This window comes from Lepidochelys olivacea (assembly GCF_965140295.1).
Source record: "Lepidochelys olivacea isolate rLepOli2 genome assembly, chromosome: 13".
NCBI lineage: Eukaryota > Metazoa > Chordata > Testudines > Cheloniidae > Lepidochelys > Lepidochelys olivacea.
In genome coordinates this window covers 37,292,234-37,317,018 of record NC_140423.1, presented here as the reverse complement: position 1 = coordinate 37,317,018, position 24,785 = coordinate 37,292,234, and the positions used below count along the sequence as shown (strand labels likewise).

At 50.9% G+C, this 24,785-nt stretch overlaps 1 protein-coding gene and 1 long non-coding RNA gene across 2 annotated transcripts; one reads left to right on the top strand and one right to left on the bottom strand.

The window, feature by feature from the left end:
• Nucleotides 1–1,060: 1,060 nt before the first annotated feature.
• Nucleotides 1,061–23,990, bottom strand: LOC311529921 (uncharacterized protein; the record flags this gene model as incomplete). The annotated part of the gene is made up of 8 exons (XM_084646224.1): nt 1,061–2,016; nt 4,346–5,191; nt 16,146–16,291; nt 17,099–17,363; nt 17,475–17,549; nt 17,826–17,957; nt 18,581–18,704; nt 23,067–23,990. 8 exons carry the CDS (start codon nt 23,988–23,990, stop codon nt 1,061–1,063), a joined length of 3,468 nt encoding a protein of 1,155 aa, XP_084502350.1.
• On the top strand, nt 11,113–13,496 carry LOC311530012. The gene is made up of 2 exons (XR_014713893.1): nt 11,113–11,148; nt 11,227–13,496. It is a non-coding gene; the product is annotated as an uncharacterized lncRNA (long non-coding RNA).
• Nucleotides 23,991–24,785: the final 795 nt, after the last annotated feature.

Here is a 24,785-nt window from a genome sequence, read left to right as displayed (position 1 = left end):
AGGACTTGTGGCACCTTAGAGACTAACAAATTGGTTAGTCTCTAAGGTGCCACACGTCCTCCTTTCCTTTTTGCTGATACAGACTAACACGGCTGCTACTCTGAAACCTGTCACTTGCAATGAAGCCGTCACTTTTAACATCTCTGCAGGCAAAGGACAAAGGAAGTTTAGTAGGCACCACAGGGTCTCCGGTTGTTGGGATTCCTTCCAAAGCCTGTTCCACTTGGCTGATCCAGCTCTGGGAGAGCACTTCATCCAGTTCCCTGGGGAAACTCACTTCTACTCCATATCTTATCACTCAGGTCCCTTTATTCAGAATACAGCAAAGTGACGCTGAGTTGATTTGACTCAGCTCACCCCACTGATGACATGTCTGAGCGACTCGCAAATCTGTCATGGATTTAGCCTCCCAACAACCCCAAGGGAAGCAGAAAATCAACATTAACTGTCCAAAAAGTTGATTAATGCAGAATTCAGTGCAGCCACTCGCCGTGCACTGGGCACCCTTAATTCTGCAATGACAGAGAGTTGGGGTGGTTAGTTTCCATGGCTGTGTCAATCCCAGCACAGTGCTCAACGCTGAACTAGTCCATCTCCATGCCCATGAGACGCAGCAGCAGGGACTGGCTGGATGGGTCAGTGAACGGTTTGAACTGGCCTGCTTTCTCTGAGGAGTTATAGCCCGAGGAAACAGCTGGTGGGGCAGCCCCGGAGCTGATTGTACCAGGCGATTAGATCCTCACCGGTTACACTGTTGTTACAGGGAAACTCAGCTGAGCCCCCACACTGGGAGAGAGACACCTCCTCATTGACTCCTCCACCTTGAAAAACTACCACCATTGAGCTCAGACTGTGAACAATAATCTAGGTGCTGACTGGAGAGCTTTGGCTAGCCTCAGGGAGTGAATGGCATTGAAGATGACAACCTCCTAAAGTGGCCAGATAGAAGAGAAATTTTGGCTGGCCTACCATAAGGGTCTAGGAGAACCCTGCACTCATGGGAGATGGGCACCTTGTGTCCTTGGGCTTCTTTGCAAGTCTCCCAGGAGTTGGATCTATCTTATGCATGCAGAGAAAGTGTTTGTCCACAAATCAGTTTCCTCAAGGCCTTTTTCATCTCCTTGTTTCTCAGGGTGTATATAAAGGGGTTCAGCAGAGGGGTGACTGCAGTATAGAATACAGCCACTACCCCGTCGGATGCTTGACTCGAAGAGGGATGCAGGTATATGAAGACTGGGGGCCCATAGTACAGCAGCACCAGGGTGAGGTGGGCGCTGCAGGTGGAGAACGCCCGCTGCCTCCCTTGGGCCGTGCGGATCTTCAGGATGGCGGAGGCTATGTAGGTATAAGAAACGCAGATGAGCAGGAAGCAGCCGGCCACCACTGCCCCAATGTTGGCCAGAATGACGACTTGATTGATGGCTGTGTTGGCGCAGGCCAGCTTCAGCATGGCGGGGATGTCACAGACGAAGTATTCCACGTGATTGGGGCCACAGTAGGGCAGGCGAAAGGTCAGGAAGGCCTGGATCATGGCATGGATTGAGCCGGTGAGCCAAGTGCCGGCTGCCAGCCACAGGCAGGTCTTTCTGCTCATCACCACGCTGTAGCGCAGGGGGTGGCAGATGGCCAGGAAGCGGTCGTAAGCCATTACCGTATAGAGGAAGCACTCGGTGCTACACAGGAAATGGAAGGCGTAGAGCTGCGCCACGCAGCCGCCGAAGGAGATGGCCCTGCCACCGGGCCCCACCAAGCCAGCCAGGATCTTGGGCACGGTGACAGAGGAGAGGCAGGCGTCGAGGAAGGAGAGGTGGCCAAGGAAGCAGTACATGGGCAGGGCATGGAGTCGAGGATCGCAGAGCACAGTCAGCAGGGTGAGGATGTTGCCCAGCAGGGTGAGCAGGTAGAGGAGGAGGAAGAGGAGGAAGAAGAGAGAGGGAAGCTCCCTGGTGTTTGGGAGACCCTCCAGGATGAATTCCGTCACTGGCGTTTGGTTTCCTGGCTCCATCTGCTTCCCCCCTGTGCAGAGCAACAGTAGCTAGAGCAGTGCGAATCAGAGCAGAAGTTACCCCAGTATGTGTCTGTCTGTCTGTCTGTCTCTCTGTCTCTCTCTCTCTTCCACACTCAGTTCAATGGAGTAACATGCCACCATAACTCAGAGGTCCTTTCACACTAGTCTCCCACCGGCTCCTCGTTGCAAGGCAAAGCACAGCGATTATTCATCCCCTCCGGTATCTATCTAGACCCTGTGACTGTTGCATGTGACAACCTCAGACTTTTAAATGTATTTTTTCCTCAAAATACCTCTCCCAGGGTTTAGCATCCCTGGATTTACAGCCTATGAGCTGAGGCACAGAACAGCTCAAAGACACACAGGAAGCCCGCATCAGAGCAGGAGATTTAAACTCAGGTTTCTCAGATCCATGGCTCGTGACTTCACTGCTGGACTGTCCTTCCTCTCATCTTGTCTCCTCTCACCTCATCTGTGAACAATGTCCTGCTAATGTAGGTAGATAAATAGCCTGATTACCAGTCTGTCACCTCCTGACCAATCACTATAGATTATCTATCTCTCTATCTACCCCTATACACACCACTGTTCTCTCTTGCACAGTATCCATCTAGCCTGGTTCTCCTCTTGTCACCCATCATCAGCCTGCTGGATGCAGGAAGGGCGTGCTGGAGAGATGCCGAGTGTCACAAACCACTGAACGATGCTGGAAGCTGACCCTGTTGGCCCGTGTATCTATTGCATGATTTCAGTTCCAGTTCCCACACTTGCCCACGCAGGAAAGTCAATGGCCAGAGCGCCTGCACAGATGACAGCCAGCATGAAATTAGGGGGATTGTACAAAGCAGGAAAGGGGGTATCCTCTCCTGATCAGGGAATGAGGTGATCCCAAACTGGGAGAGGTTAGGGAGAAAGGACCCACTAGAGGCAGATGAACTCTTAGCTCCCCTCTGTAGGGTTTCTTGTACCATGCGTCCTATGAAAGAGTTGGTACCAGAGCCTCAGATCAGAGCCTGGGCTGGATGGACCTTGGGTTAACCTGGTCTGGCAGTCCCTCTGTCCCTAAAGAAAAGCCGTTCCCCGGCTCAGACACACTCACCACTGTCACGGGACCGGGATGAGGAACAGCCGCTTCGTTGTCTCCGCTGTGGCAAAGTGCCTGAGTCAGCCAAGTATTTGAATGATATTTTCACCCTTGGGTACGCTGCTCACCACGCTCCTGGGAGCTAACTGTCTGATGCAAATCCAGGCGAAGCCTAGCCCCAGGTGTCCCGTTCCCAGGCCTGTCAGCAGGGGAGAGCAGGCATCCCATCGGGATTCTTCGCTCAGTGCCTGGCGTTCGCTACCCAGGGCTGCGTGGCTGCTAGCTACACAGAGATCCTTTTAACGTGCCTCTGGCAGCTTCCAGAGCTTTACTGGGATGAGTCTGCATGGAGCATGATCTAGTGGTGAAAACCCAGCAGGGCAACGCTCAAACAGGCCAGGCACTGTGGGGAGAATCCCAGGGCTCAGATTATAGGGGGCTCTGGGTTGGGACTGCGGGGCAGCAGCCCAGCTAAGGTTGGGGGAAGCCCGTTGCTAGAGTAGCAGTGGGTAATCCCTGCTCGTGTAAATCCACCAGAGCTCCATTGGTGTCAATGTGGCCGGACCCCCATCAGCATCGCTGGAGTCATAGCAGCACCTCTGAATCAGGGCAGCCGCAGAGCTGGCCGATGAGAGCAACCTAGATAAATAGGTCTTGCCACATTCATCCTATGTGGGTCTGGGAAGGAATTTCCCCCCAGGCAGTGACGGCGGGGTTTTCTGGCCTTCCACTGCCATGGCCACCTGGATATGTCTCACTAAATCAAACCCCCACCAGTGCAGGGACCCTCCACCCCAGGAAATGATGCACCTCAGTCACTCCTGTTTTCTGCCTGTGGATGTAATGTCTTGGTCTAATTTCATGTGTTGGCTTTAGTGGGAGGATGCTGGGAGGGGTTGGTGGCCTGCGAGATACAGATGGGCAGACTGGCTGTGCTGATGGTCCCATCTGGCCATAGACTCTATGGCATGTTACAACAATTCCAGAAGCCTCCATTTTATGTCCCCGTCTGCCTGGACCGCATGTTCCTGGGGGGTTGTATAGAGGCCTGTGTGTGTGAGGACTGAGGAGAATGAGCAATGGACTTTCAGCTGTTCCTACTCCAAGCCACTGACCCCAGCTCCTCCACAGAACAGAGGCAGAACAGGGGAGGCCTGATTTCTGTCTCCAAGTCCCTCTCTCCCTGGTCAGTTCTCAGGAAGCTCCTGCTAGAAGCAGGATAATCATAGCTCAGGGCCCCAGCAGTTTCCTGCCCCCCAGTTTCATCAGGGCATCCTTCATCTCCTTGTTCCTCAGCGTGTCGATGAGGGGGTTCAGGAGTGGGGTCAACGTGGTGTAGAATACAGCCACCACACCATCCAGTGGGTGCCAGGATCCTGGCCTCAGGTAGATGAATAACCCAGCCACATGGTAGGTCACCACCACGGTGACATAAGCCATGCAGGTGGAGACGGCCCGGTGCCTGCCCTCAGCTGAGTGGATCCTCAGGATCGCCGAGACGATGTAGACATAGGATGTCAGGATCAGCAGGAAGCATGTTAAGGCCAGGAAGCCAATAGCCACAAATGTCACCAGTTCGTTGAGCGCCGTGTCCCCGCAGGCCAGCTTCGGAACAGCTGGGATATCACAGAAGATGTATCCCACCCTATTCCCTTGGCCATAGGGCAGCTGGAAGGTGAGTGCGGTCTGTATGGTGGAGTGCAGGGAGCCTCCTAGCCAGGTCACTACTGCCAGGCACAGGCAGGCTTTGTGGTTCATAATGGCGCTGTAGTGCAGTGGCTTGTAAATGGCCAGGAAGAAGTCATGGGCCGTGACCGTGTAGAGGAAGCACTCGGTGCAGCCAAGGAAGCAGAAGAAGAAGAGCTGGGCCACACAGCCCTGGAAGGAGATGTCCCCGCCGCCCGGCAGGAAGCCGGCCACCACCTTGGGCACCACCACTGAGGAGACCGTCATGTCCAGGAAGGACAAGTGACAGAGGAACCAGTACATGGGCTTGTGCAGCTGGTGCTCCCAGGCCACCGCCAGCAGGATGAGCAGGTTCCCACACAGCGTCAACAGGTAGATGAGGAGGAAGAAGAGGAACAAGGGAACCTGCAGCTCTGGGGGGTATGGGAGCCCCACCAGGATGAAATGAGTCAGCTGGGATTGGTTCACACACTCCATTCACTCAGCCTGTGTCCCTGAAGGTGAACCCTGGTGTTAATGATTAATGAGCAGAGAAGCAGTGGATGATCTTTGCAGGGGCATTTGGGACAAGAGTCACTCCTGTGCCAGGAGAAGAATCGAGTCCAAAAGCCCTGACTCCCAGCCTCTCCCCCTCTGCTCTACCCCACTTGACCCTGCTCAACTCCAAGAGCTGGGACCTGAACTCAGGAGTCCTGGCAACCAAATGCCCTTGCTCTAACCCCCTGGACTCCACTTACCCCCCAGAGCTGGAAACATAACCCAGGAGACCTGACTCACATCCCCTCCTCACCCCTTACCTCTCACTCACCACCCAGAGCTGTGAAAATAATCCAGAAGCCCCACCCCACCCCCAATCTTACCCACTGGACCCCATTCCCTTCCCGGGGCTGGGGTTACAACCCTACAACCCAGGAGTCCTGCTCCTAGCGTCCCCTCCTCATCTTCTAACTCCCTGCAGCCCACACAGGAAGTCCTTCTAAAGCCCCCATCTGAGGACTTTGGTGTCTAGTCCTCATGCTGGCCCCACTGCCCAGGTGTGGATTTCAACTGGGGTGCTCCACAGATCAGAAGGGGATAAAACTTCCCACTTTGGGGTCAAACTCAACTTCTAAGTGACCTGGGATAGGGAAAAAAAATGCTCTGGAAAGTCAATACTGGAACTGTCCCCTGCAGAGGTTTTTGCCCTTCCCCTGATGTTGCCAGTTCAGGCCACCATCAAGGAGCGAGTGGCTGTTCTGTGGCATGAAGGACTCACTTGCCATGGGGTGAAATGGGAATTTTCACCAGCTAGGAATCTGGCCCTGTAGTGAGGAAGAGCAGCAGAGATAGGCTGAAACAGGTGACAGACCCGTCCTGCAGCTGCCCCTCTGGATACAGTTACCTGGAGTGTGTTGCAGCTGGGGTGCGTGGCTTGGTTTTCAAGCAACTCCCATTTGCTCTCTTCCATGCTCTGAGATCTCCCTTAAATCCCCCCAGTCAAACATTTCACACAGGAGGTGGCTTTGGCTCCAGTGTGATGCCAGCCCAAACAGGCAGGGACTCGCGGTAAATGTCCCCTGTGGGAGATCATCCCAGAGTTGCTGGATGCAGAGTTTGTGAACTTGCCTTTCATGGTGGGAGACTGAGCTAGGTGGGTCCCGGTGCTGATCGTCTCTGGCAGTTTCTCTGTTTCTATGCATCGTTGCTCCACTCTGTTTAATTTTGCCCTTAGCTCTGGTGTGTCCTTTCTCTCTGCAGCTTCTTTTAACCTGGCTTCCCTCCTGCATTTGTCTCTGTGCTCTCGCCTCTTCCCCCTCGTGTATTTCTCTCCCCCCAGTGCCACTCATATAAAACTGTGGACATTTGCTGTATTTTCAAGCAAGTAATGACGTCACCCATTGGCAAACCCCAATGGTCATCATTAGAAATGGTGTTTGGGGCAAAAATGAAGGCGACAGAGCATTGACTTAGCTGTTAAAGGAGACCATGGATCTTAAAAGAATGGCCCCGTGTGGGACTTCAGGGTGTGAGGTACAGGTTCAGTAGGGGGTGCTCTCCCCTCCAGTCAGTGCTGACCACCATGCTCCAGAATGGCACTAGGGGGCGCTTTGTTTCATGCAATGGGATGAGGGGGGTCAGCAGGGGTTGCTCTCCCCTCCAGGTCCGTTCTGAACCCAAGGTGGCATTAGGGGGTGCTGTGTTGCAGGAACCAGGGTGGTGAGTCTGTTGGGGGGTGCTCTCCTCTCTGAATCAGCGCTGACTGCAATACTCCAATATGATGCTAGGGGTGCTGTTCTTCAGGGAAGTGGGGCAGGGTGCTCAGTAGAGGGAGCTGTCCACTAGCAGTCAGTGCTGAACCCAATGCCCTGGTGCATTGCTATGGGGAGCTGTGCTGCAGGGAGTGGGGCAGGGGCTCAGTATAGCAGGGATCCTCTCACATACACACCCCACCAATATCCCCTTCCCTGCTATACCCCACATTCTCCTACACAAATACACACCTGTTCCACCCCCCTCCTGTACCCCACATTCCCTTGCACACACATACATCAGTTTCCCCTCCCTCCTGCACCCCGTGTTCACACACACACACCAGTTCCTTCCCTCCAGCATCCCACATTCCTCTCCACACACACACCAGTTTCACTCTTATTTGCAGTACTCTATTTTCTGTCTACGCACGTATAGTGTTTCCTTTCCCTCTTGTCCCTGTCCCCCCACAATCTAGGTTTCCACTTCCTTCCCTCTGAGTTCCCTCTCTCTCTCTCTCTGTATATATATATAAAAATGTTAATTTTGGCTATTTTTCATAACTGGCATTTTATCTGCCAGCCTATAAAATCTTCTCCTTTTGAAGCACTCACAAAGAATTTCCATCTTTCAAAATGGCCTCACTCCCCTTAGCTCTCAAGGGAAGTGAAACAACAGCTTCTCTCAGATGAGCTGCCCTTTTCCAAAATGGCCACCCCTCCCCGCTTGTATCCAGCAAGAATGAAGCCAGCAACCACCACGGATAAAGCTTTTATGGACAGCCCAGGAAATTACAGACCAGTCAGCTTATCTTCTGTATCAGGAAAGATAATGGAGGAAATAATTAAGGAATCAATTTGCAATCGTCTAGAAGATAATAAGGTGATAAGCAATAGCATGGATTTGTCAAGAACAAATCATGTCAAACCAACCTGATAGCTTTCTTTAACAGGGTAACAAGCCTTGTGGATGGGGGGAAGTGGTGCATACGGTATACCTAGACTTTAGTAAGGCTTTTGATACAGGCTTGCATGACCTTCTCATGGGCCAGGGTTTTTTACAAATGGACAGCGACATTTGCACCTGCAAAAGATGCTCATAGAATCATAGAATATCAGGGTTGGAAGGGACCTCAGGAGGTCATCTAGTCCAACCCCCTGCTCAAAGCAGGACCAATCCCCAACAAATACTCATGGGGGAGACAAAACGGCTGGCTGTGTTACAAGAGTGCTCTGTAAATGGACCATCTCTGTCTGTATGTGGATGTTTGCATTGTTGTAGCTGCATACCTCTCCCAGACCTGGAGATGAGCTCTGGGTAGCTAGACAGCTTGTCTTTTTTTCACCAACAGAAGTTGGTCCAACAAAAGATATTCCCTCCCCTGCCTTGTCTCGCTGCATGTCGATCGTGTGTTATCAGACAAAGTGCAGGTAGATGGTGCTCAAGGACACACAGCATCGCTCCTGGTCTTTGTAGGACCAGTCGAACTCACTGTTACCCTGTGTAAATGGTTTACTGTGGGCTAGCTGTGACTCAGGAGACCAGGACTCACTTTCCAGTTTGGCTGTAGGCTCTGTGGCTGATCACTGGGTGAAGGGTTAATGTCTAGCTATTCCACCTGGAAGCAGGCGGGGCACACCCTGACTGTTTCCTAGGAGCAATGCACACATTGCTCTATCCAAGGACAAGGGCTAGATATGAACCCTGAGAACTTGATTGTTTGGACAGCAACTGTGGGAGGTTTCTTTAGCCTGGGCTCAAGGCCTGAGAACCAGGATTGTAGTAGATAGAGGATGGTAACTAAGCATATGAATCAACGTCATACATTCCTTTGTGTAGCAGTGTGTAATGCTTAGGGGGAGAAATATAATAAAAGGAGAAGGTGGAAGGCAGGGGGGGCAGAACAGCCCATCTCCGCTGACCAGCCTGCTTGCTTGCATAAAGCTGTGTTCTGTCTCATCACTGAACCGCAACAACTGGCACCCAAACGTGGGGCCCTCAGCACTCACCTCGCCCGGCAAGGGTTTCAGACACGTCACTCATCCACTTCGTGGATCCCGGTGAGTAATTTTCATTGTGGTAAGTATGGGAAGCTCCCTCTCTGCTTTGCAAGTGCAACACCGCAATGAGCTGCAGTATTTGCTGCGTAAGGCTCAGCATGACTGCCCGGCTCGAGAACTCACTCTCCTGCTACAGGAGGTGCGTGCCAAGTGCCCGTGGTATCCTGAAGCCGGAAGCCTTAAGCTAGCGGACTGGGAGCGATTGGGCCAGACATTGCACAAAGAGCCTCGGGCGCCCGTGCAGGCTTTACATGCCTGGCACCTCTGCCGCGACGTGGTACAGCGTGTCGCCTCGGACAGACCCTCCCTCGCGAGGCTGGTGCTCTCGCCGCCCCCGTCCGCCCCTCCAGCCATCCCCCCTCCTGGCGATGCGACACAGCGTGTCGCCTCGGAAAGGCCCTCTCCAGCCCCAACAGAGGAGCTGCCAATCCTGCCACCCCCGTCCGCTCCTGCAGCCAACCCTCCCCCTGCTTCGCCCCCAGTGCCTCTATTACCACCGCCTCCCTGGCCTTCCCCACCGGAGCCGGTGTGTGATCACCCTCCCCCCGTGGGGCCCCCCGGAGAGTCATCTGCATCTGCTCAGAAGCTTTCGCTGGTGCAACAAATGGTTCACGCAGCGAAAGCTCGATCAGATCTTACAGCAGAGGAGCTGGCTGATCTGGTCTCCGTTTGCCCGGTGACCTGGCAGAATGATGACCAGGGCAACCCCGTGGGCACCTGGACCACTCTGCCATACTCGGTGGTTAGAGAGGTAAAGAAAGCAATTCGTGAATTTGGCCTGACTAGCACCTTTGTGCGTGGTCTCATTGAAGGGATGGGTGCTGGGTACTCCCTAATCCCTGAGGATTGGAAAACGCTGCTGCGCATGATGTTGTCACCCAGTCAGTATGTTATTTGGCTTAGTGAGTATCGGCAGATGGCAGAACGCCAAGCCCAGGTATATAGAGAGCAAGGTATCATTTATGAGCATTTGGCAGGGGAGGGCCAGTTTGCTACTATTGGGATGCAGTCTCAACTCCCTCAGGCTGTCTTCCCCATTATCTCCACCTGTGCCCAGCATGCTTTCAAGAAGGTCCCGGATTCAGGCAAGCCTACCAAAAGCTTTGTCAGTATCCGTCAGGGTGCCTTAGAGTCCTTTTTGGATTTTACCAACAGATTGCAGGAGGCTATCCTCCGACAGGTGGATAACACTGAGGCAGCTCACGAGCTCCTGTTAAAATTGGCAGTTGAAAATGCAAATGAGGATTGCCGCCGTGCTCTCCAGGCAGCACAAGTCTCTGGTATTTTAGAGCTCTCAGACATGCTGCGGGCGTGCCAGAACATTGGCACACAAGCCCACAAGGCTGGAGTTCTGGCTGCCGCCCTCAGAAAAACCGGGAAGGAGGGGAAGCGTTGTTACCGCTGTGGAAAGGAGGGTCATTTTCAGCGGGAGTGCCGCTCATTTAAGGCACCAGCCCGACCCTCAAAGAAGTGCCCCAAGTGTGGGAAAGGTTATCACTGGGCTAATCAGTGTCGTAGCGGGTCGGGAAACCGCGTGACGGGTCCCCCCCGAACCCAGGGCCAAACGGGGGTGTTTCCTACTCAGGCAATCGCTCCTCTGCCTTGGAATCCGTAGACTCTATGAGGGCAGCGACTGCTGGAAGTGCAGGGCTTGATTTGATCATGCAGGAGGACACTGACTTTCAGCTGCCAGGGGAGGTCTGTGCCATACCTACACAGGTGATGGGACCTCTCCCTGCCAGCTTTGTAGGTCTTGTTCTCCCTCGCTCACATGCTGGGAAACAGGGCTTTTTTGTCATTCCAGGGGTTATTGATGCTGATTACACTGGCATTATTAAGGTTCAGGTGTGGACTCATCTTCCACAGTCGCTCCCACGTGGACGGTCAATTGCACAATTGATTTTAGTCCCCTATCAGGTGCCAGCTGCCGAGGATCGAACTCGGGGCGGAGGAGGCTTTGGATCTACGTTGTCTCACTCGCCGTCTCACAGCGTTCAGAATTAGCTGCTGTTATTTTGGTCTTTCAACTTTTTATTGATCGTCCCTTTAATTTAATCGTGGATACCCATTATGTTTATCAGGTACTTGATCATTTACCCCTTGCCCTCATTACCCCTCAGGTTGATGCAGACCTCCTTCGCCTGTTTTTGTCTTTACAGCATCTTCTTGCCACTCGTCATTTCCCTTACTTTGTTGCTCATATTCGCAGTCATACCCCTCTGCCTGGGCCACTCACTGAGGGCAATGCACGCGCCGATCGCGCGTTGCGTGGTCAGGTAAATTCCCTTTTTTCTGACCCCATTGAAAGCCATGCCTTTTTTCATCAGTCTGCCTCTGTTTTGGCCCGGCAGTTTCACATTCCTGCTGATCATGCACGTTCCATTGTTCGTTCCTGCCCCCACTGTGCTGCTGCTGCTCCTACTTTTTCTTATGCCGTTAACCCCCGAGGTACGGCAGCAAATCAGCTGTGGCAAATGGATGTTACTCATGTACCACAATTCCGCCCCTATACATTTTTATATGTTTCCGTTGATACTTATTCAGGTTTCCTTTGGGCAACCCCACAACGTGGGGAAGCCACTAACAAAGTTATTCACCATTTGCTGGCCTGCTTTTCTGTTATGGGTTGCCCTTGCCAAGTTAAAACAGATAATGCCCCAGCCTACTGCTCTGCAGCCCTCTCCACCTTTTGTGCCCGCTGGGACGTCCGTCTTAAACACGGAATCCCTTATAATTCCACGGGCCAAGCCATTGTTGAACGTGCCAATCGCACACTCAAAACCTTGCTAGATAAACAATTAAAACAAGGGGAGTTGCATCTCCAAACCTTAGGAGACATTCAACAACAGATGTATATTCTCTTGTTTACTTTAAATAATTTAACACTGAATGCAGATCAGCAGACCCCTGCGGATCGGCATTTTCACAAATCTGAGGTACTGGAAAGACCGCGTGTCTTTTACCGTCAGCTGCCCGATCCACAGTGGCTGGGCCCAGCACCTCTAATCACTTGGGGTCGGGGATATGCTGCTGTGTCTCTCCCTGCAGGACCGTTGTGGGTTCCAGCCCGGTGCGTGCGACCAGCACTTAAACAACATGGCATGGCACCAGGGGCTGTCGAATCCCATACCAGAGTTTCAGCTGACCTTGGAGGAGACCGCGTTGCCCCCCGAGTCGACAACGGCGGGACGGAAACGGAGGAGGCGTAGCGTCCCAAGCCAGCCCGTGACATGGGGAGCAGTAAAAGCATTGGTCGCCACGGCTCAACGAAAACTGGCAGCAGATCAGCAGCCAGAAACTCCTAAGACTTTGTCTGTGGCGATTCTCGCCCAAATCACTGCTAATTCTGTGATGATTGTGTGCCTTTTGTGCCTGCTATTTCCTGTAGGGGTTGGCTCGGAAGCGCCTCCCCCGTTACAAGTCCGAAGGAGAATAAGATACTGCTCTTTGCTTATGCTAATCTTTTCTCCCAGTACTCTAGCATGGCTAATTGGGGCCCGGCCAACTATACTCTGCCTCGCACGGCTATATCCCTTCACACACCGTACCCGGCCGGGGCTCACAATGTCACCTGTGCATGTGTAGTTAACTGCACTAGTACAAAGGTGCCATTGGGCTGTCAAAAAATTTCTCAATCCCTTTTAAATTGTTCCCATGCTGTTAATGTTTCATATAAGTATGGCCATATCATCCTATCATCAGGATGGGTTTTTACTTGTGGTTCATGCACCTTTAATTATATTCCTGCAAATTTAAGTGATGGCACCCTTTGCTGTCTTAGTAGAATGATACTTATATTGCCTTTTGCTGGTTACAATTGTAGTAAAAGAAGTGTACCCCTTTTAGATGATTATATTGCAGATGTTGAGCTTTTGGTTATTTTGTGTTTGTAATCATTGGGCTTATTTTTTGTTGTTGCTGTGTACAATGTATTCCTTCCTTGTTAAGACTTTGTAAAATTTTGCCCTGGAAAGCTCCCCAGGTTATGTCCTTGTCTGTCTGGGAGTTAAATAGCATGACAAAACAAATTGGCGGCTACCATGAGATGGCCAACTTCAATAAACAAAAAAGGGGAGATGAAGGGTTAATGTCTAGCTATTCCACCTGGAAGCAGGCGGGGCACACCCTGACTGTTTCCTAGGAGCAATGCACACATTGCTCTATCCAAGGACAAGGGCTAGATATGAACCCTGAGAACTTGATTGCTTGGACAGCAACTGTGGGAGGTTTCTTTAGCCTGGGCTCAAGGCCTGAGAACCAGGATTGTAGTAGATAGAGGATGGTAACTAAGCATATGAATCAACGTCATACATTCCTTTGTGTAGCAGTGTGTAATGCTTAGGGGGAGAAATATAATAAAAGGAGAAGGTGGAAGGCAGGGGGGGCAGAACAGCCCATCTCCGCTGACCAGCCTGCTTGCTTGCATAAAGCTGTGTTCTGTCTCATCACTGAACCGCAACAACTGGGCACTTCAAAGGGGCCTAAGGGAGTCATGAACCATGCCAGGATGTACCAAGTCTTCATGGCCTCCTGCTGGGTCCTCAATTCCTGCCTAGAAAAGCTGCACAGAAGCAGCCAATCTCAGCCCATGGGCTCAGATAAAAGGAGCGGCAGGGCCTTGGTGGGTCAGTTCCCAGCTGGGACCAGAGGATCGAGGATGGCAGCTCTGCTCTGGTTGCATTTGCTGGCCCTGCGAGTGAGAAGACCTGAGAACTATAACACGAAGGTAACAAGTGGAGGGGAAGGGAGGAGGTGGGAAGGGGCCCTGGGAAGCAGCAGCAGCAGCTAATTAAAGGGAGCAGCACATGGAGGCTGGGAACAGGGTCCCTGGGCTGGAACCCGGCATGGTGGGTTCCTCCACTGGCCACTGGCAAAGGGGCCTAAGCTCCAACATGGGGACAAGTCTCTTTTAGAAGCCTGAGCCAAGGGTGGGATTTAAAAGGCCCAGCAACCGGGCTGAAGCCCCGGGTGAAGGCAGACGGTTTGATGGACTCTTTGCTACTCTGGAGCAGGTCTGTTTTTTCACTGTGTGACTTGGCCGGAGGGCTGAGCCACTGAAGACCTGGCAAGGGGGTTGGCCAGCTGGGAGTGCGAGGGAGGAGGGGTCATGAGCGGAAAAAAGATTGCAGTACCACACCTAGCTTCTAGGAGGTGGGTGGCCCCAATCCCAGGAGCCCAAGTCAAACTTAATGTCTCTGGTGCTCAGCCTGTGAAATGGGGACAATAACCCTTCCCTACCTCACAGCCGTGAGGATAGATTCCCTGGTGTAAGTGAATTGGGGGATGGAGAGGGAGGGTCATAGAGGAACCAGCGAGAGGCATGCCCTCAAAGTCTCCAGACTCCAGCCCTAGGTGGCCTTAGCTCAGCCAGATGCCAGGAAGGAGGACCTTTGAAATAGGAGATCTGGATGGAAATTTTCTGGGGAAATGTTCTTGACTTTTTTATTGGAAAATGCCAATTCAGCAAAATGAAAACTGCTCGCGAAGCAGTTTTGCATTCAGTGGAACACCCAACTCAAAATATTTTTGGCTAGAAAAGTTTCAACGATAGTCAAAACCTCCTGTCAAACCAGAAAGTTTGGGGGTTTTAACTTCATTTTGAAATTGCAGTAAATATACACTAAAAATGTTTAAATGGGAAAAAAGGTTAACATAGAAATAAGACATTGTGAAATTATCTAAAAACAATTTTTTTTTTCACCCAAACTGATTTTTTTCAGATTTTTAACTCACAAACTTTTTGACTTTTCATCCCGATTTATAACAGGAACATTTTCAAAATGCCAAAAACTTCCATGGAATGGGAAAACCATCTGCTGCCCAGGCCTGCTTTGAAAGCAAACCTGCTCTCGTATAGTCCGAGAGCCATGAACCGAGGGGACTACACGTTACAACCAAGAGTCGAAGTGAATTTTCGCAGTGTAAGAAGACAGAGGGGCAATAACTCCCATGGTGCCTTGACGAGTTACTCCAGCTGGGGGTACGACCTGCTCTACATTAGAGCTGCCTCTGTAACTGGAATGGAATTAACAAAGTTAGCATTTAGCCAGAAAGTGAAGGGTAAAATATCTGCTTTGACCAAAAAGTGCCATGAGATTTCCAAACACTCCCTGCTGAGCCCCACAAGACCACTCTCTGCAGCAGAGCGCCCCTTGCTGCCATGCTGGGACATAGGGGTCAGCAATGTCTCAGAGAGGACAGGGCCATCTACTGAGCCCCCCACTGTCCTTCCAGCAATACAATGCCCCCCTAGGAGCTTGCTGGGACACTGGGCTCGGCACTGACTCCAAGCAGAGCGCACATCCTAATGAGTAACCCACTCCACTCTCTGCAATACAGCACCGTCTCGCAGAGCCCCGTGCTCAGGACTGGCTCAGAGCGGGAGGCCAGGCCTGGAATATCAGGGAGAGCAGTTTTCTGTGAGAATTGCTGCATTACATTAAAGAAACACAGGACCTTTGGTATAATGCCCATAGTGATCACCAGATGCAACCTGCACGAGCCACCCGTTCTAGCATGGCCACAGACTTTCCTCTCTGATGAAATACACGAGCTAGCTCTTTCACTTTGCCCCAAACAATGATTCTAACAAGGCCCATTGGAGTTTGCCAATGGGAGGGCATCATTATGTGCTTTAAAACACAGCCAATATCAACAGTTTAACACTGACCTAGCTCTGTGTGACCAGGGGAGTGAGATACACCGGGGGGAAAGTGGAGAGAGAACAGAGAAGGTGCAAGGTTATAAGATGCTGCAGAGAGAAAGGACATGTCCAAGCTGAAGAAGAAACTAAACAGAGCAGAGAAAGGAATAGAAATAGAGCAACTACCTGTTAGGATTGGCATCCCACAGTACCTCATGCCAACCAGGTGTCCCACAGTGCCTGGTACCAGCTGTGTCAGAGGCAGGGGCAAGGACCCTGAAGTGGGCAACTCTGGGCTAATCTCCACAAGCAAGTTTCCCCTTAAGCCCTTCCAGGCTGAGGTTGGCTTCACGTGGGGGACAAGGCTACATTCTGTGTGAAGGGTTGGATGTGGGAGATATAGAGGGGTGAAGGCCAAGGGAGATCTCAGGGCACGGCATGAAGCAGGTGAGAATGACTTAGCATGCTGGCCATAGCAGCCCAGCTTGGACGCATAGCCAGGCACCACAGCCGGATGTGCGGATTCATAGACTGATAGATTAATGCCGGAGGAGACCAGCAGCAGCATGTAATCTGACCTCCTGGATACCACAGAATGTCGAGTCCAATAACTCATACCTCACTAACGCCTATTTCAACAAAGGCCATCTTGACTCGAAGATCGCAAAAGTCAGAGCGTGCCTTACTTCCCTTTAGAGTCCATTCCCACGGCTAATCACCCTCACACGTATCAATGTGAACTTTGTTTGTAATTTGAATGTGTCTCTGTTTAACTCTGGGGTTCTGTTCCTGGGTGTGGGAGAAGAGGAGGGTCTAGTGGGCTGAAGCAGGGGAGCTGGGAGCCAGGACTCCTGGGTTTAGGCTGACCAGATAGCAAGTGTGAAAAATGGAGACTGAGGTGAGGGGTAGTAGGAGCCTATATAAGAAAAAGCCTCAAATATCAGGACTCTCCCTATAAAATTGGGACATCTGGTTACTTTACCTGGGTTCAAAGCTGGCTCGGGGAGGCAAATTGGGTTCAGTGGGGGCTGGGATTCGGCCCGTGTAGGAATGGGGAGTGCGATCTAGTGGATTAGAGCAGGGCAGGCTAGATGTCAGAACACTTGGATTCTATCCCCAGAGATGGGAAGGGATTGGGGTCCCCTAGATTGGTGAACAGGGGTTCAAACTGGGTTCTGCATAGCAGAGAGTTTTAGCTCAAACACCCCTGCAAAGATCACCCATTGTTCCTCCTTGGTTAATCATAACACCCCGCGTACACTGGCAGGGACACAGACCGAGTGAATGGAGTGTGGGAACAGATCCCAGCTGAGACCTTTTATCCTGGTGGGGGTCCCGTACCCCCCAGTGCTGCGGGTTCTCTTGTTCCCCTTTTTCCTCTCCTCTACCTGTTGACGCTGTGTGGGAACCCGCTCGTCCTGCTGGCAGTGGCCCGGGAGCCCTGGCTGTACAAGCCCATGTACTGGTTCCTGTGCCACTTATCCTTCCTGGACATGATGGTCTCCTCAGTGGTGGTGCCCAAGGTGGTGCCCGGCTTCCTGACAGGCAGCAGGACCATATCCTTCCAGGGCTGCATGGCCCGTTCTTCCACTTCCTTGGCTGCACCAAGTGCTTCCTCTATACGGTCATGGCCTACGACCGCTTCCTGGCCATCTGCAAGCCACTGCACTACAGCGTCATTGTGAACCTCAGAGGCTGCCCGTGCCTGGCAGCGGGGACCTGGCTAGGGTGTTCTCTGCACTCGCTGATAGAGACCGCACTCACCTTCCAGCTGCCCTATGGCCAGGGGAACCGAGTGGGATACATCTTCTGTCATGTCCTGGCTGTGCTGAAACTGGCCTGCGGGGACATGGTGCTCAATGAGCTGGAGACATTTGTGGACATCAGCTTCCAAACCTTCACCTGCTTCCTGCTAATCCTGATGTCCTATGTCTACATTATCTTGGCCATCTTGAGTATCCACTCTGCCGAGGGCAGGCGCCGGGCCTTCTCCACCTGCAAGGCTTACGTCACCATGGTGGTGACCTACTATGTGCCTGTGGTCTTCATCTACCTGAGGCCAGGTTCCCAGCATACTGTGGACAGGGTGGTGGCTGTATTCTACACCACGGTTACCCCGCTCCTGAACCCCTTCATCTACATTCCGAGGAACAAGGAGATGAAGGATGCCCTGATGAGTCTTGGGGACAGCAAACTGCTGGGGCCTGAGCCATGATTGTCCTGTGTCCAGCAGGAGCTTCCTGAGAACTGGACGGGGAGAGAGGGATTTGGAGATTAGAATCAGGACTCCTGGGTTCTCTCGCTGGCTCTGAGAGGGAAGTGGGTTCTACCAATTGACCTCCAGGTTCCTGGGGTCTACTGGAGTTTGTTCCAATTCTCTTATGGGTAGAGACACCCAGATTTGCCCTTGAGACTCTTGGGTTCTATTTCTATTTCTTGCAGAGGAGTGATGTCTGGTGGTAAGATCAGGGAGGGCTGGGAGTCAGGACTCCTGGGTTCATTGTTTACACCTCTGCCACAGGCTCCTGTATGACCTTGGGCAAGTCACTTGGCAACAGTTTCCCCTACTGCCTAACACCGAGGGTTGTGAGACCAAAGTCATTACAGACTGGGAGGAGGAGGAGAGGCTCCAGTCGTAGAAGCTAGAGAAACGCCATTTCAAGCTCATGTAAGAAGGGATCCTGGGGCAGAATCCAAGATGTTGGACTTGCTTTAGGAACACAGCAACGGCCAAACAACATCAGACCATTGGGCCATCCATCCCATCAGCCCAGCCCTCGGAAGTGTCCAAGCTCTTCCGCTCATAAAAATAACATGACGGCATATGTCACCACATGGTCTTATCTTTGTAAACCCCACCCCTGGTATACCACATGCACTTGATTTGTCTTGTCTCCGATTAGAACGTCCTCTCTTCAGGGCCTCGATCTCTGTGCAGCACATATGTGATCCTTGCCGGGGGCCTGTAGGCACGTCGGTGTTATGAAAAATAACCTGCAATGATTCCCAATGAAGGAAGGGTCTGTGGTGAGGCACTGGAGTGGGACTCTACAGAGGCACCGACTCCATGGGTGCTCTGGGGCTGGAGAAAAATTGGTGGGTAATGAACATCCATCGGCAGCCCCTATATTAGTTGCCCCCACCCACTGCTATTCCCCTTCACCTCTCCCTCCCTCCCTGTGCCTCCTGGCTGCTGCAATCAGCTGTTTTTCCCCGTAGGTGCTCCAGCCCCAGAGCACCCATGGAGTTGGCGCCTATGGGGAATCCCACTCCAGTTAATGTTGTTTTTCTGCTTCCCTTGGGGTTGTTGGGAGGCTAAATCCATGACAGATTTGCGAGTCGCTCAGACATGTCATCAGTGGGGTGAGCTGAGTCAGATCAACTCAGCGTCACTTTGCTGTATTCTGAATAAAGGGACCTGAGTGATGAGATGTGGAGTAGAAGTGAGTTTCCCCAGGGAACTGGATGAAGTGCTCTCCCAGAGCTGGATCAGCCAAGTGGAACAGGCTTTGGAAGGTTTCAGAGTAACAGTCGTGTTAGTCTGTATTCGCAAAAAGAAAAGGAGGACTTGTGGCACCTTAGAGACTAACCAATTTATTTGAGCATGAGCTTTCGTGAGCTACAGCTCACTTCATCGGATGAAATCCCAACAACCGGAGACCCTGGTTTTATTGCTCATTACAACAATTTTGTAACATAATGTGGTGCCTACTAAACTTCCTTTGTCCTTTGCCTGCAGAGATGTTAAAAGTGACGGCTTCATTGCAAGTGACAGGTTTCAGAGTAGCAGCCGTGTTAGTCTGTATCAGTAAAAAGAAAAGGAGGCCTTGTGGCACCTTAGAGACTAACCAATTTGCAAGTGGTCTCCTACAACATGTGTGAACCCCTTAGGATAAAGTATCTCATACAACATATGACCTGAAGAGAAGTGACAGTCTGACCATTTTAACTATTGCTGAAGCTGTGTTATCTTCCTTAGGGTTTTATTCTTTTACTTATTTCGGTTGTATCTGGAAAATAGCTATAATAAAACTCCAGACCATTGAAACCAATGGGAGGATCTGGGCCAAAGTTCTTTGGTGGATAATGAGCATCCATCAGCAGCTCCTGTATCAGTTGCCCCCACCCCCCACCTGCTGCCGGGCCCCGCTGATCAGTGCCTCTCCCTCCCTCCCTGTGCCTCCTGGCTGCTGCAATCAGCTGTTTCGCAGCATTCGGGAGGCTCTGGGGGCAGGGGGAAGAGCAAGGACGTGGCACGCTCAGGGGAGGGGGGTGAAATGGGGCAGAAAGAGGCAGGGTGAGGGTGGAGCAGGGAAGAAGAGGCAGGGTGGGGGTAGGGCCTTGGTGGAGCGGGGGCAGGGCCTGTGGCAGAGCCGGGGGTTGAGCACCCCCCGGCACTTTTGAAAGTCGGTGCCAGTGGGACTCCAAACAGCCTATGTCCCTTGCACTGTGCATGCCTTGGTTTCCCATCTGTAAAATGGGACTAGTGCCACTCCCTTTAGGCTGTTTAGATCCCAGGCACTTTAGGACAAGGACTGACTCTGCACAGTGCCTGCCACAGTGAAGGCAGATCCCCAGCTGGTGTGAACCTGTCTTAGTTCCATTGGAATCAATGGTTCAGATTTCCAGTTTGTGTGAATTGAAGTCAGTGGGAACATGTCAGTTTATACCAGTAAGGGGCTGGTCATATGGCCATATCTATATGTAGTGAGATTTCTATAACTTTCTGGCCCAGTAGAATTACTTTCCTTGGTGCTCAGTTCATTGTGTGTCGACGTAATCAATTTCTCAGTCGTAGAGGTTCACGTTCCCATCTAATGGGTGATGATTTCCCCTGTGCAGGTCTGTTGAAAACCCAATTTTCCACCAAAGAAAAGCTTCAATGGATCATTTATTACTAGTCCTTAATAATGATGACAGTGGTTGGCTTTTATATAACTCAAGAGGTTCTCATCATCTGTACACTTGTCTGATCCTTTTTTGAAATTTAAAAAGCTCTTGGCCTCAATATCTTGTGGCCATGAGTTTGTCAGGCTAAGTGTACAAATATAAAAAACGGTTTAGGGCTTAAGTGGTATGTAACCAGTGAGCAGACCATCTGCGCACTCTGGTGAACTTCCTATCACACTTTTACTTTAGGTTGGAAATTTCAAAGACACCTCCCAGGGGCTAAGTGTCTAACTGCCATAGACTTTTGTCTTCCTTTAGAAATTCCAACCTTAAAATCCTTTTTCATTTCATATTTTTACTGTTCTCTTAAATTTCACTTGTTCTCTGCCGGTCTCGTAAATGGCCCAGTCCTCTCCAGACACCGGTTTCTAGATTTATTTTTCATTGGAACGCATAGAAAAAGCACAGAAAACTTAGAGACAAGTTCCAATCAAACAACAGCTGAGGGCAGGAAACAAGAAAAAAAAATTATTCCCAGGTTAGGTTTATTCCCACCGCATATTACTCAAACTTCAAGCACAACCACATGCAGAAGACACAATACATAAGCAGCACAAACCCAAAACACATTGTGTGTGATGAGTGTAGAGTCCTCACATTTGTTAAATCTTCTATTAGCATTTTTATTCCTTTTTTTACTTATCTTTCTAGTTCTATCTAAGCAGAGGATGAATTTAAAAAAAAACACCTAATTGACTGAGGAGAGTAGGTCCCATTTTCAAAAGCCATTCAGGTGCCCAGTTCTCACTGAAATTCCATGGGGACATTGGCCAGATTTTCAAAGGTATATCGCCACCTACAGGTGCAGATAGGCAACTAGTGGGATTTTCAAATGGGCCTTGGTGTTTCGGTCCAGATTCTTGTCACAGTTCAGAGCAACTGCACTGGTATTTCTCCATAGTGGTCCAGCAGGGGCATCTCCCTCAGGCTTCCAGCTCCCTACCTGTAGGCTTCCTTGGGTGGAGACCTATGTCTCTCTTCCTCCTGACTGGGGCTTTTCCAGGCTTAACAGTTCCCTTCACCATGCTATTCCCTCAAAAACCAGCCTACCTAAGCAGCCCTGCATTGCTTCTTCCCTCTGGGTGGTGCACAGCGTAATGGCCTCAGTTATAAGAAACCATACAGTTCTTCCTAAGCAAGCGTGTTTTATTCTTAAGGTAAAAGCAATACAGAGAAAAAACATAAAAGAACCTGCATGCACAGTAATAAGCTTAGCAGAGATCACCCCAACTCCAACATGGGCTCTGTCAGGGGATTAGTCCTTCAAACCGCACAACCAGGTCTCTTCCGTGGTCACCAGCTCATAACAGCCTCAGCTCAGAACTAGCTCCAGCATGACAAGTTTAGTTCATTCTTTATGCAGGATGGGGGTCTTTGATCTGGAGTTTCCAGGGGCAGGTAATCCATAGAGAATGGGTTTTTTCTCCACGCGGCATAGCTTTGAAAGACCTCCAGAGTACTCCGTGACCCCCTTCACACGTACTGTCCCAAACAGTTCTTTGAAGTTTCTCACATTTCCCCAAGATTTCATTCATCAGTCTCCTACAAAAGTTACATTCAGTCCACAATAACGCATGCACAATTGTATTTGTAATACAACAGACCCCAAAGGGATTAAACTTAATTCAATAAGGTTTATTCAGGAAATTCCCGTATCTGTCACACCTTTAAAAATCTGGCACTGGACATCTAACTCTCATTGATTTCTATTAGAAAATCTTTTGAAAATCCCACTAGGTGCCTAATTATCTTTAAAAATCTGCCATAAGGTGTAGATTTATGAAGGGGTTAAATAAATTCCACTAGGCACAAAGAGCTTCTAAATAGGCTAAGTGTTTAACTCCTATGGAAAGTAACTGGGAGTCTGGTGCCGGACTCACTCAAGGTGCTCTTAGAAACCTTATTAGGTGTCTAATAATTAGGTGTCTAATTAGGGCGTGGTGAAAAATCCAGTGGTTCTCCCAGGAATTTTAGGCAGCTACCTAGGGCAGGTGCTTGGTGAGCTGTGGTTCATGCCAGAAGATGAAGGGAATTTTTTTCCTTCCCCTTTGGTTTGCAGAAGATGCTGCACTTGCTTCTGCAGATCTGTGTAATAAAGATGAGATTTTCAGAGTCTTCTACAAAATTTGGCACTCCAATTACTTTTAATTTTGATGCAGACTGAGTATGATGGGCCCTTAGGCAGCTTTGAAAATGGCAGCCTTACCGTATGTTAAACGAGAGGAAGGGATTTTCAGGAGTGTTTCTGCGATTTGTAGAACTCCAGATAGATAGAAGGGGCTGTGTGGGGATGGGGAGACACACCGAGGCTCACAGAAGCCATGACACAAGCATGCAGATGTATTTGTAGATGTATTTCCATGCAGACTCACGTGCAATTCCTGCAGCTGCTGCACATCAATGTGCAGGCATTAGACCCCCTCTCAGTTTTTTCAGAGCTGCTTTCATCTCCTTGTTCCTCAGCGTGTAGATGGCTGGGTTCAGCATGGGCGTGACCGCGTTGCCGAAGATCTGCACAGCAATCATCAGCACTTTGCTCCGCTGGGGCTGAGTGTAGATCAGGGCACAGGGACTAAAGAACAGTGTCACCACTACCAGATGCGAGGCGCAAGTGGAGGCCGCTTTGCGCCACCCTTCGGCCGAGTTCATATTCAAGACGGAGTAGATGATTCTGATGTAGGATGCGAGGATGAGGAGGAAGCAAGTCATGGGCACCAGACCAATGTCTGTCAAGGTCACGGTCTCGATGATGTACGTGTCTGCACAGGCCAGCTTGACCACCGGAAAGATGTCACAGAAGAAATAGTCCACCACATTGGACCCACAGTAGGGCAGCGTGAAGGTCAGGCTGGTAAGGATGGTGGCGTGGAAGGAGCTAGAGATCCAGGTGCCGGCGGCCAGGAGGGCGCACACCCTCCGGTTCATGATGAGCAGGTACCGCAGCGGGTGGCAGATGGCCACATACCTGTCATAGGCCATGACAGTGTAGAGCAGGCACTCGGTGCTGCCCAGGAAGTGCCCAAAGAAGACCTGGGACATGCACCCGCCCAGCGAGATGACTCTGCTCTGACCCCAGAGGATGGTCAGATATTTAGGGATGATGATGGAAGAGATTCCAATGTCTAGCAAGGAGAGATTGCAGAGGAAGAAATACATGGGGGTGTGCAAGCGGGGGTCAGCGAGGATGGCTGAGAAGATGGTCAGGTTGCCCAGTAGCGTACAGAGGTAGAAGGCTAAGAATGTGATGAAGAGGATGGTCTGGAGGCCATCGGCATTGGGGATCCCTAAGAGGATGAAATGAGTCACCACAGTGTGGTTGACCAGCCCCATGTGAGATTTATTCCTGGGTAGGGGAGAGAAATAATGACAGTGAGTTACTGAAACAAAAAGACCTATGTCCTATAGCTGCAATGGTCACCCTTCCTTCCACTGCCCCCGTTACTCACTGTCATTCGGAGTGGTGTATATTTCTGTCACTGGGTTGCCAGTTGGGATCACGTCCTCACTGGGCTGGCGCTGATCACAGAGAGAGAAAATATCTGCTTGTTCTTACCATCCAGAGAAGAACAGACAAAGGGGACATCTATTCTATTCTATTCTATTCTATTCTATTCTATTCTCTCCCTACTTACTCCAATTTCTTCAGTTCTGTTCTATCTAGGCCCTTACCCCCCATTCTCACCACAGTACCTCAGAGCCTTCCATTTGTGGCTCACATTTCTCACTAGCGGTTTGTTCTCTCTCTTTCTCTCTCACCCTCTCTGCAGAGGAATGGCCGTGTGTGCAGTGCAGCGCTGTGTTTTGGTCGGGTTTTGTTGTTATAAATGCATGAGCTGCGACGGGTTTGTGTTAAGAAAGAGGGGGCGGATGGAACATACAAACCAATGAATGTGGTGATGAATGACCTCAGCTTTGTTCGTGCTGTGCGTTGTTTGGGGGTATTTATGGGGGTTAGAGAGGGAAGGAAAAGGAAAGAAGGAGAAGGGGAAGAGCCACAGCCAGAGGTGGTGGAATTGGGGCTTGACATAGTTTCCATCATATCCAGGGTTCACAGTTGGGTTGAATGGCCCTCAGCATCCTCACTCCCCATTGTTCCAGGGCCCCGAGGCACAGCTTGTCATCACT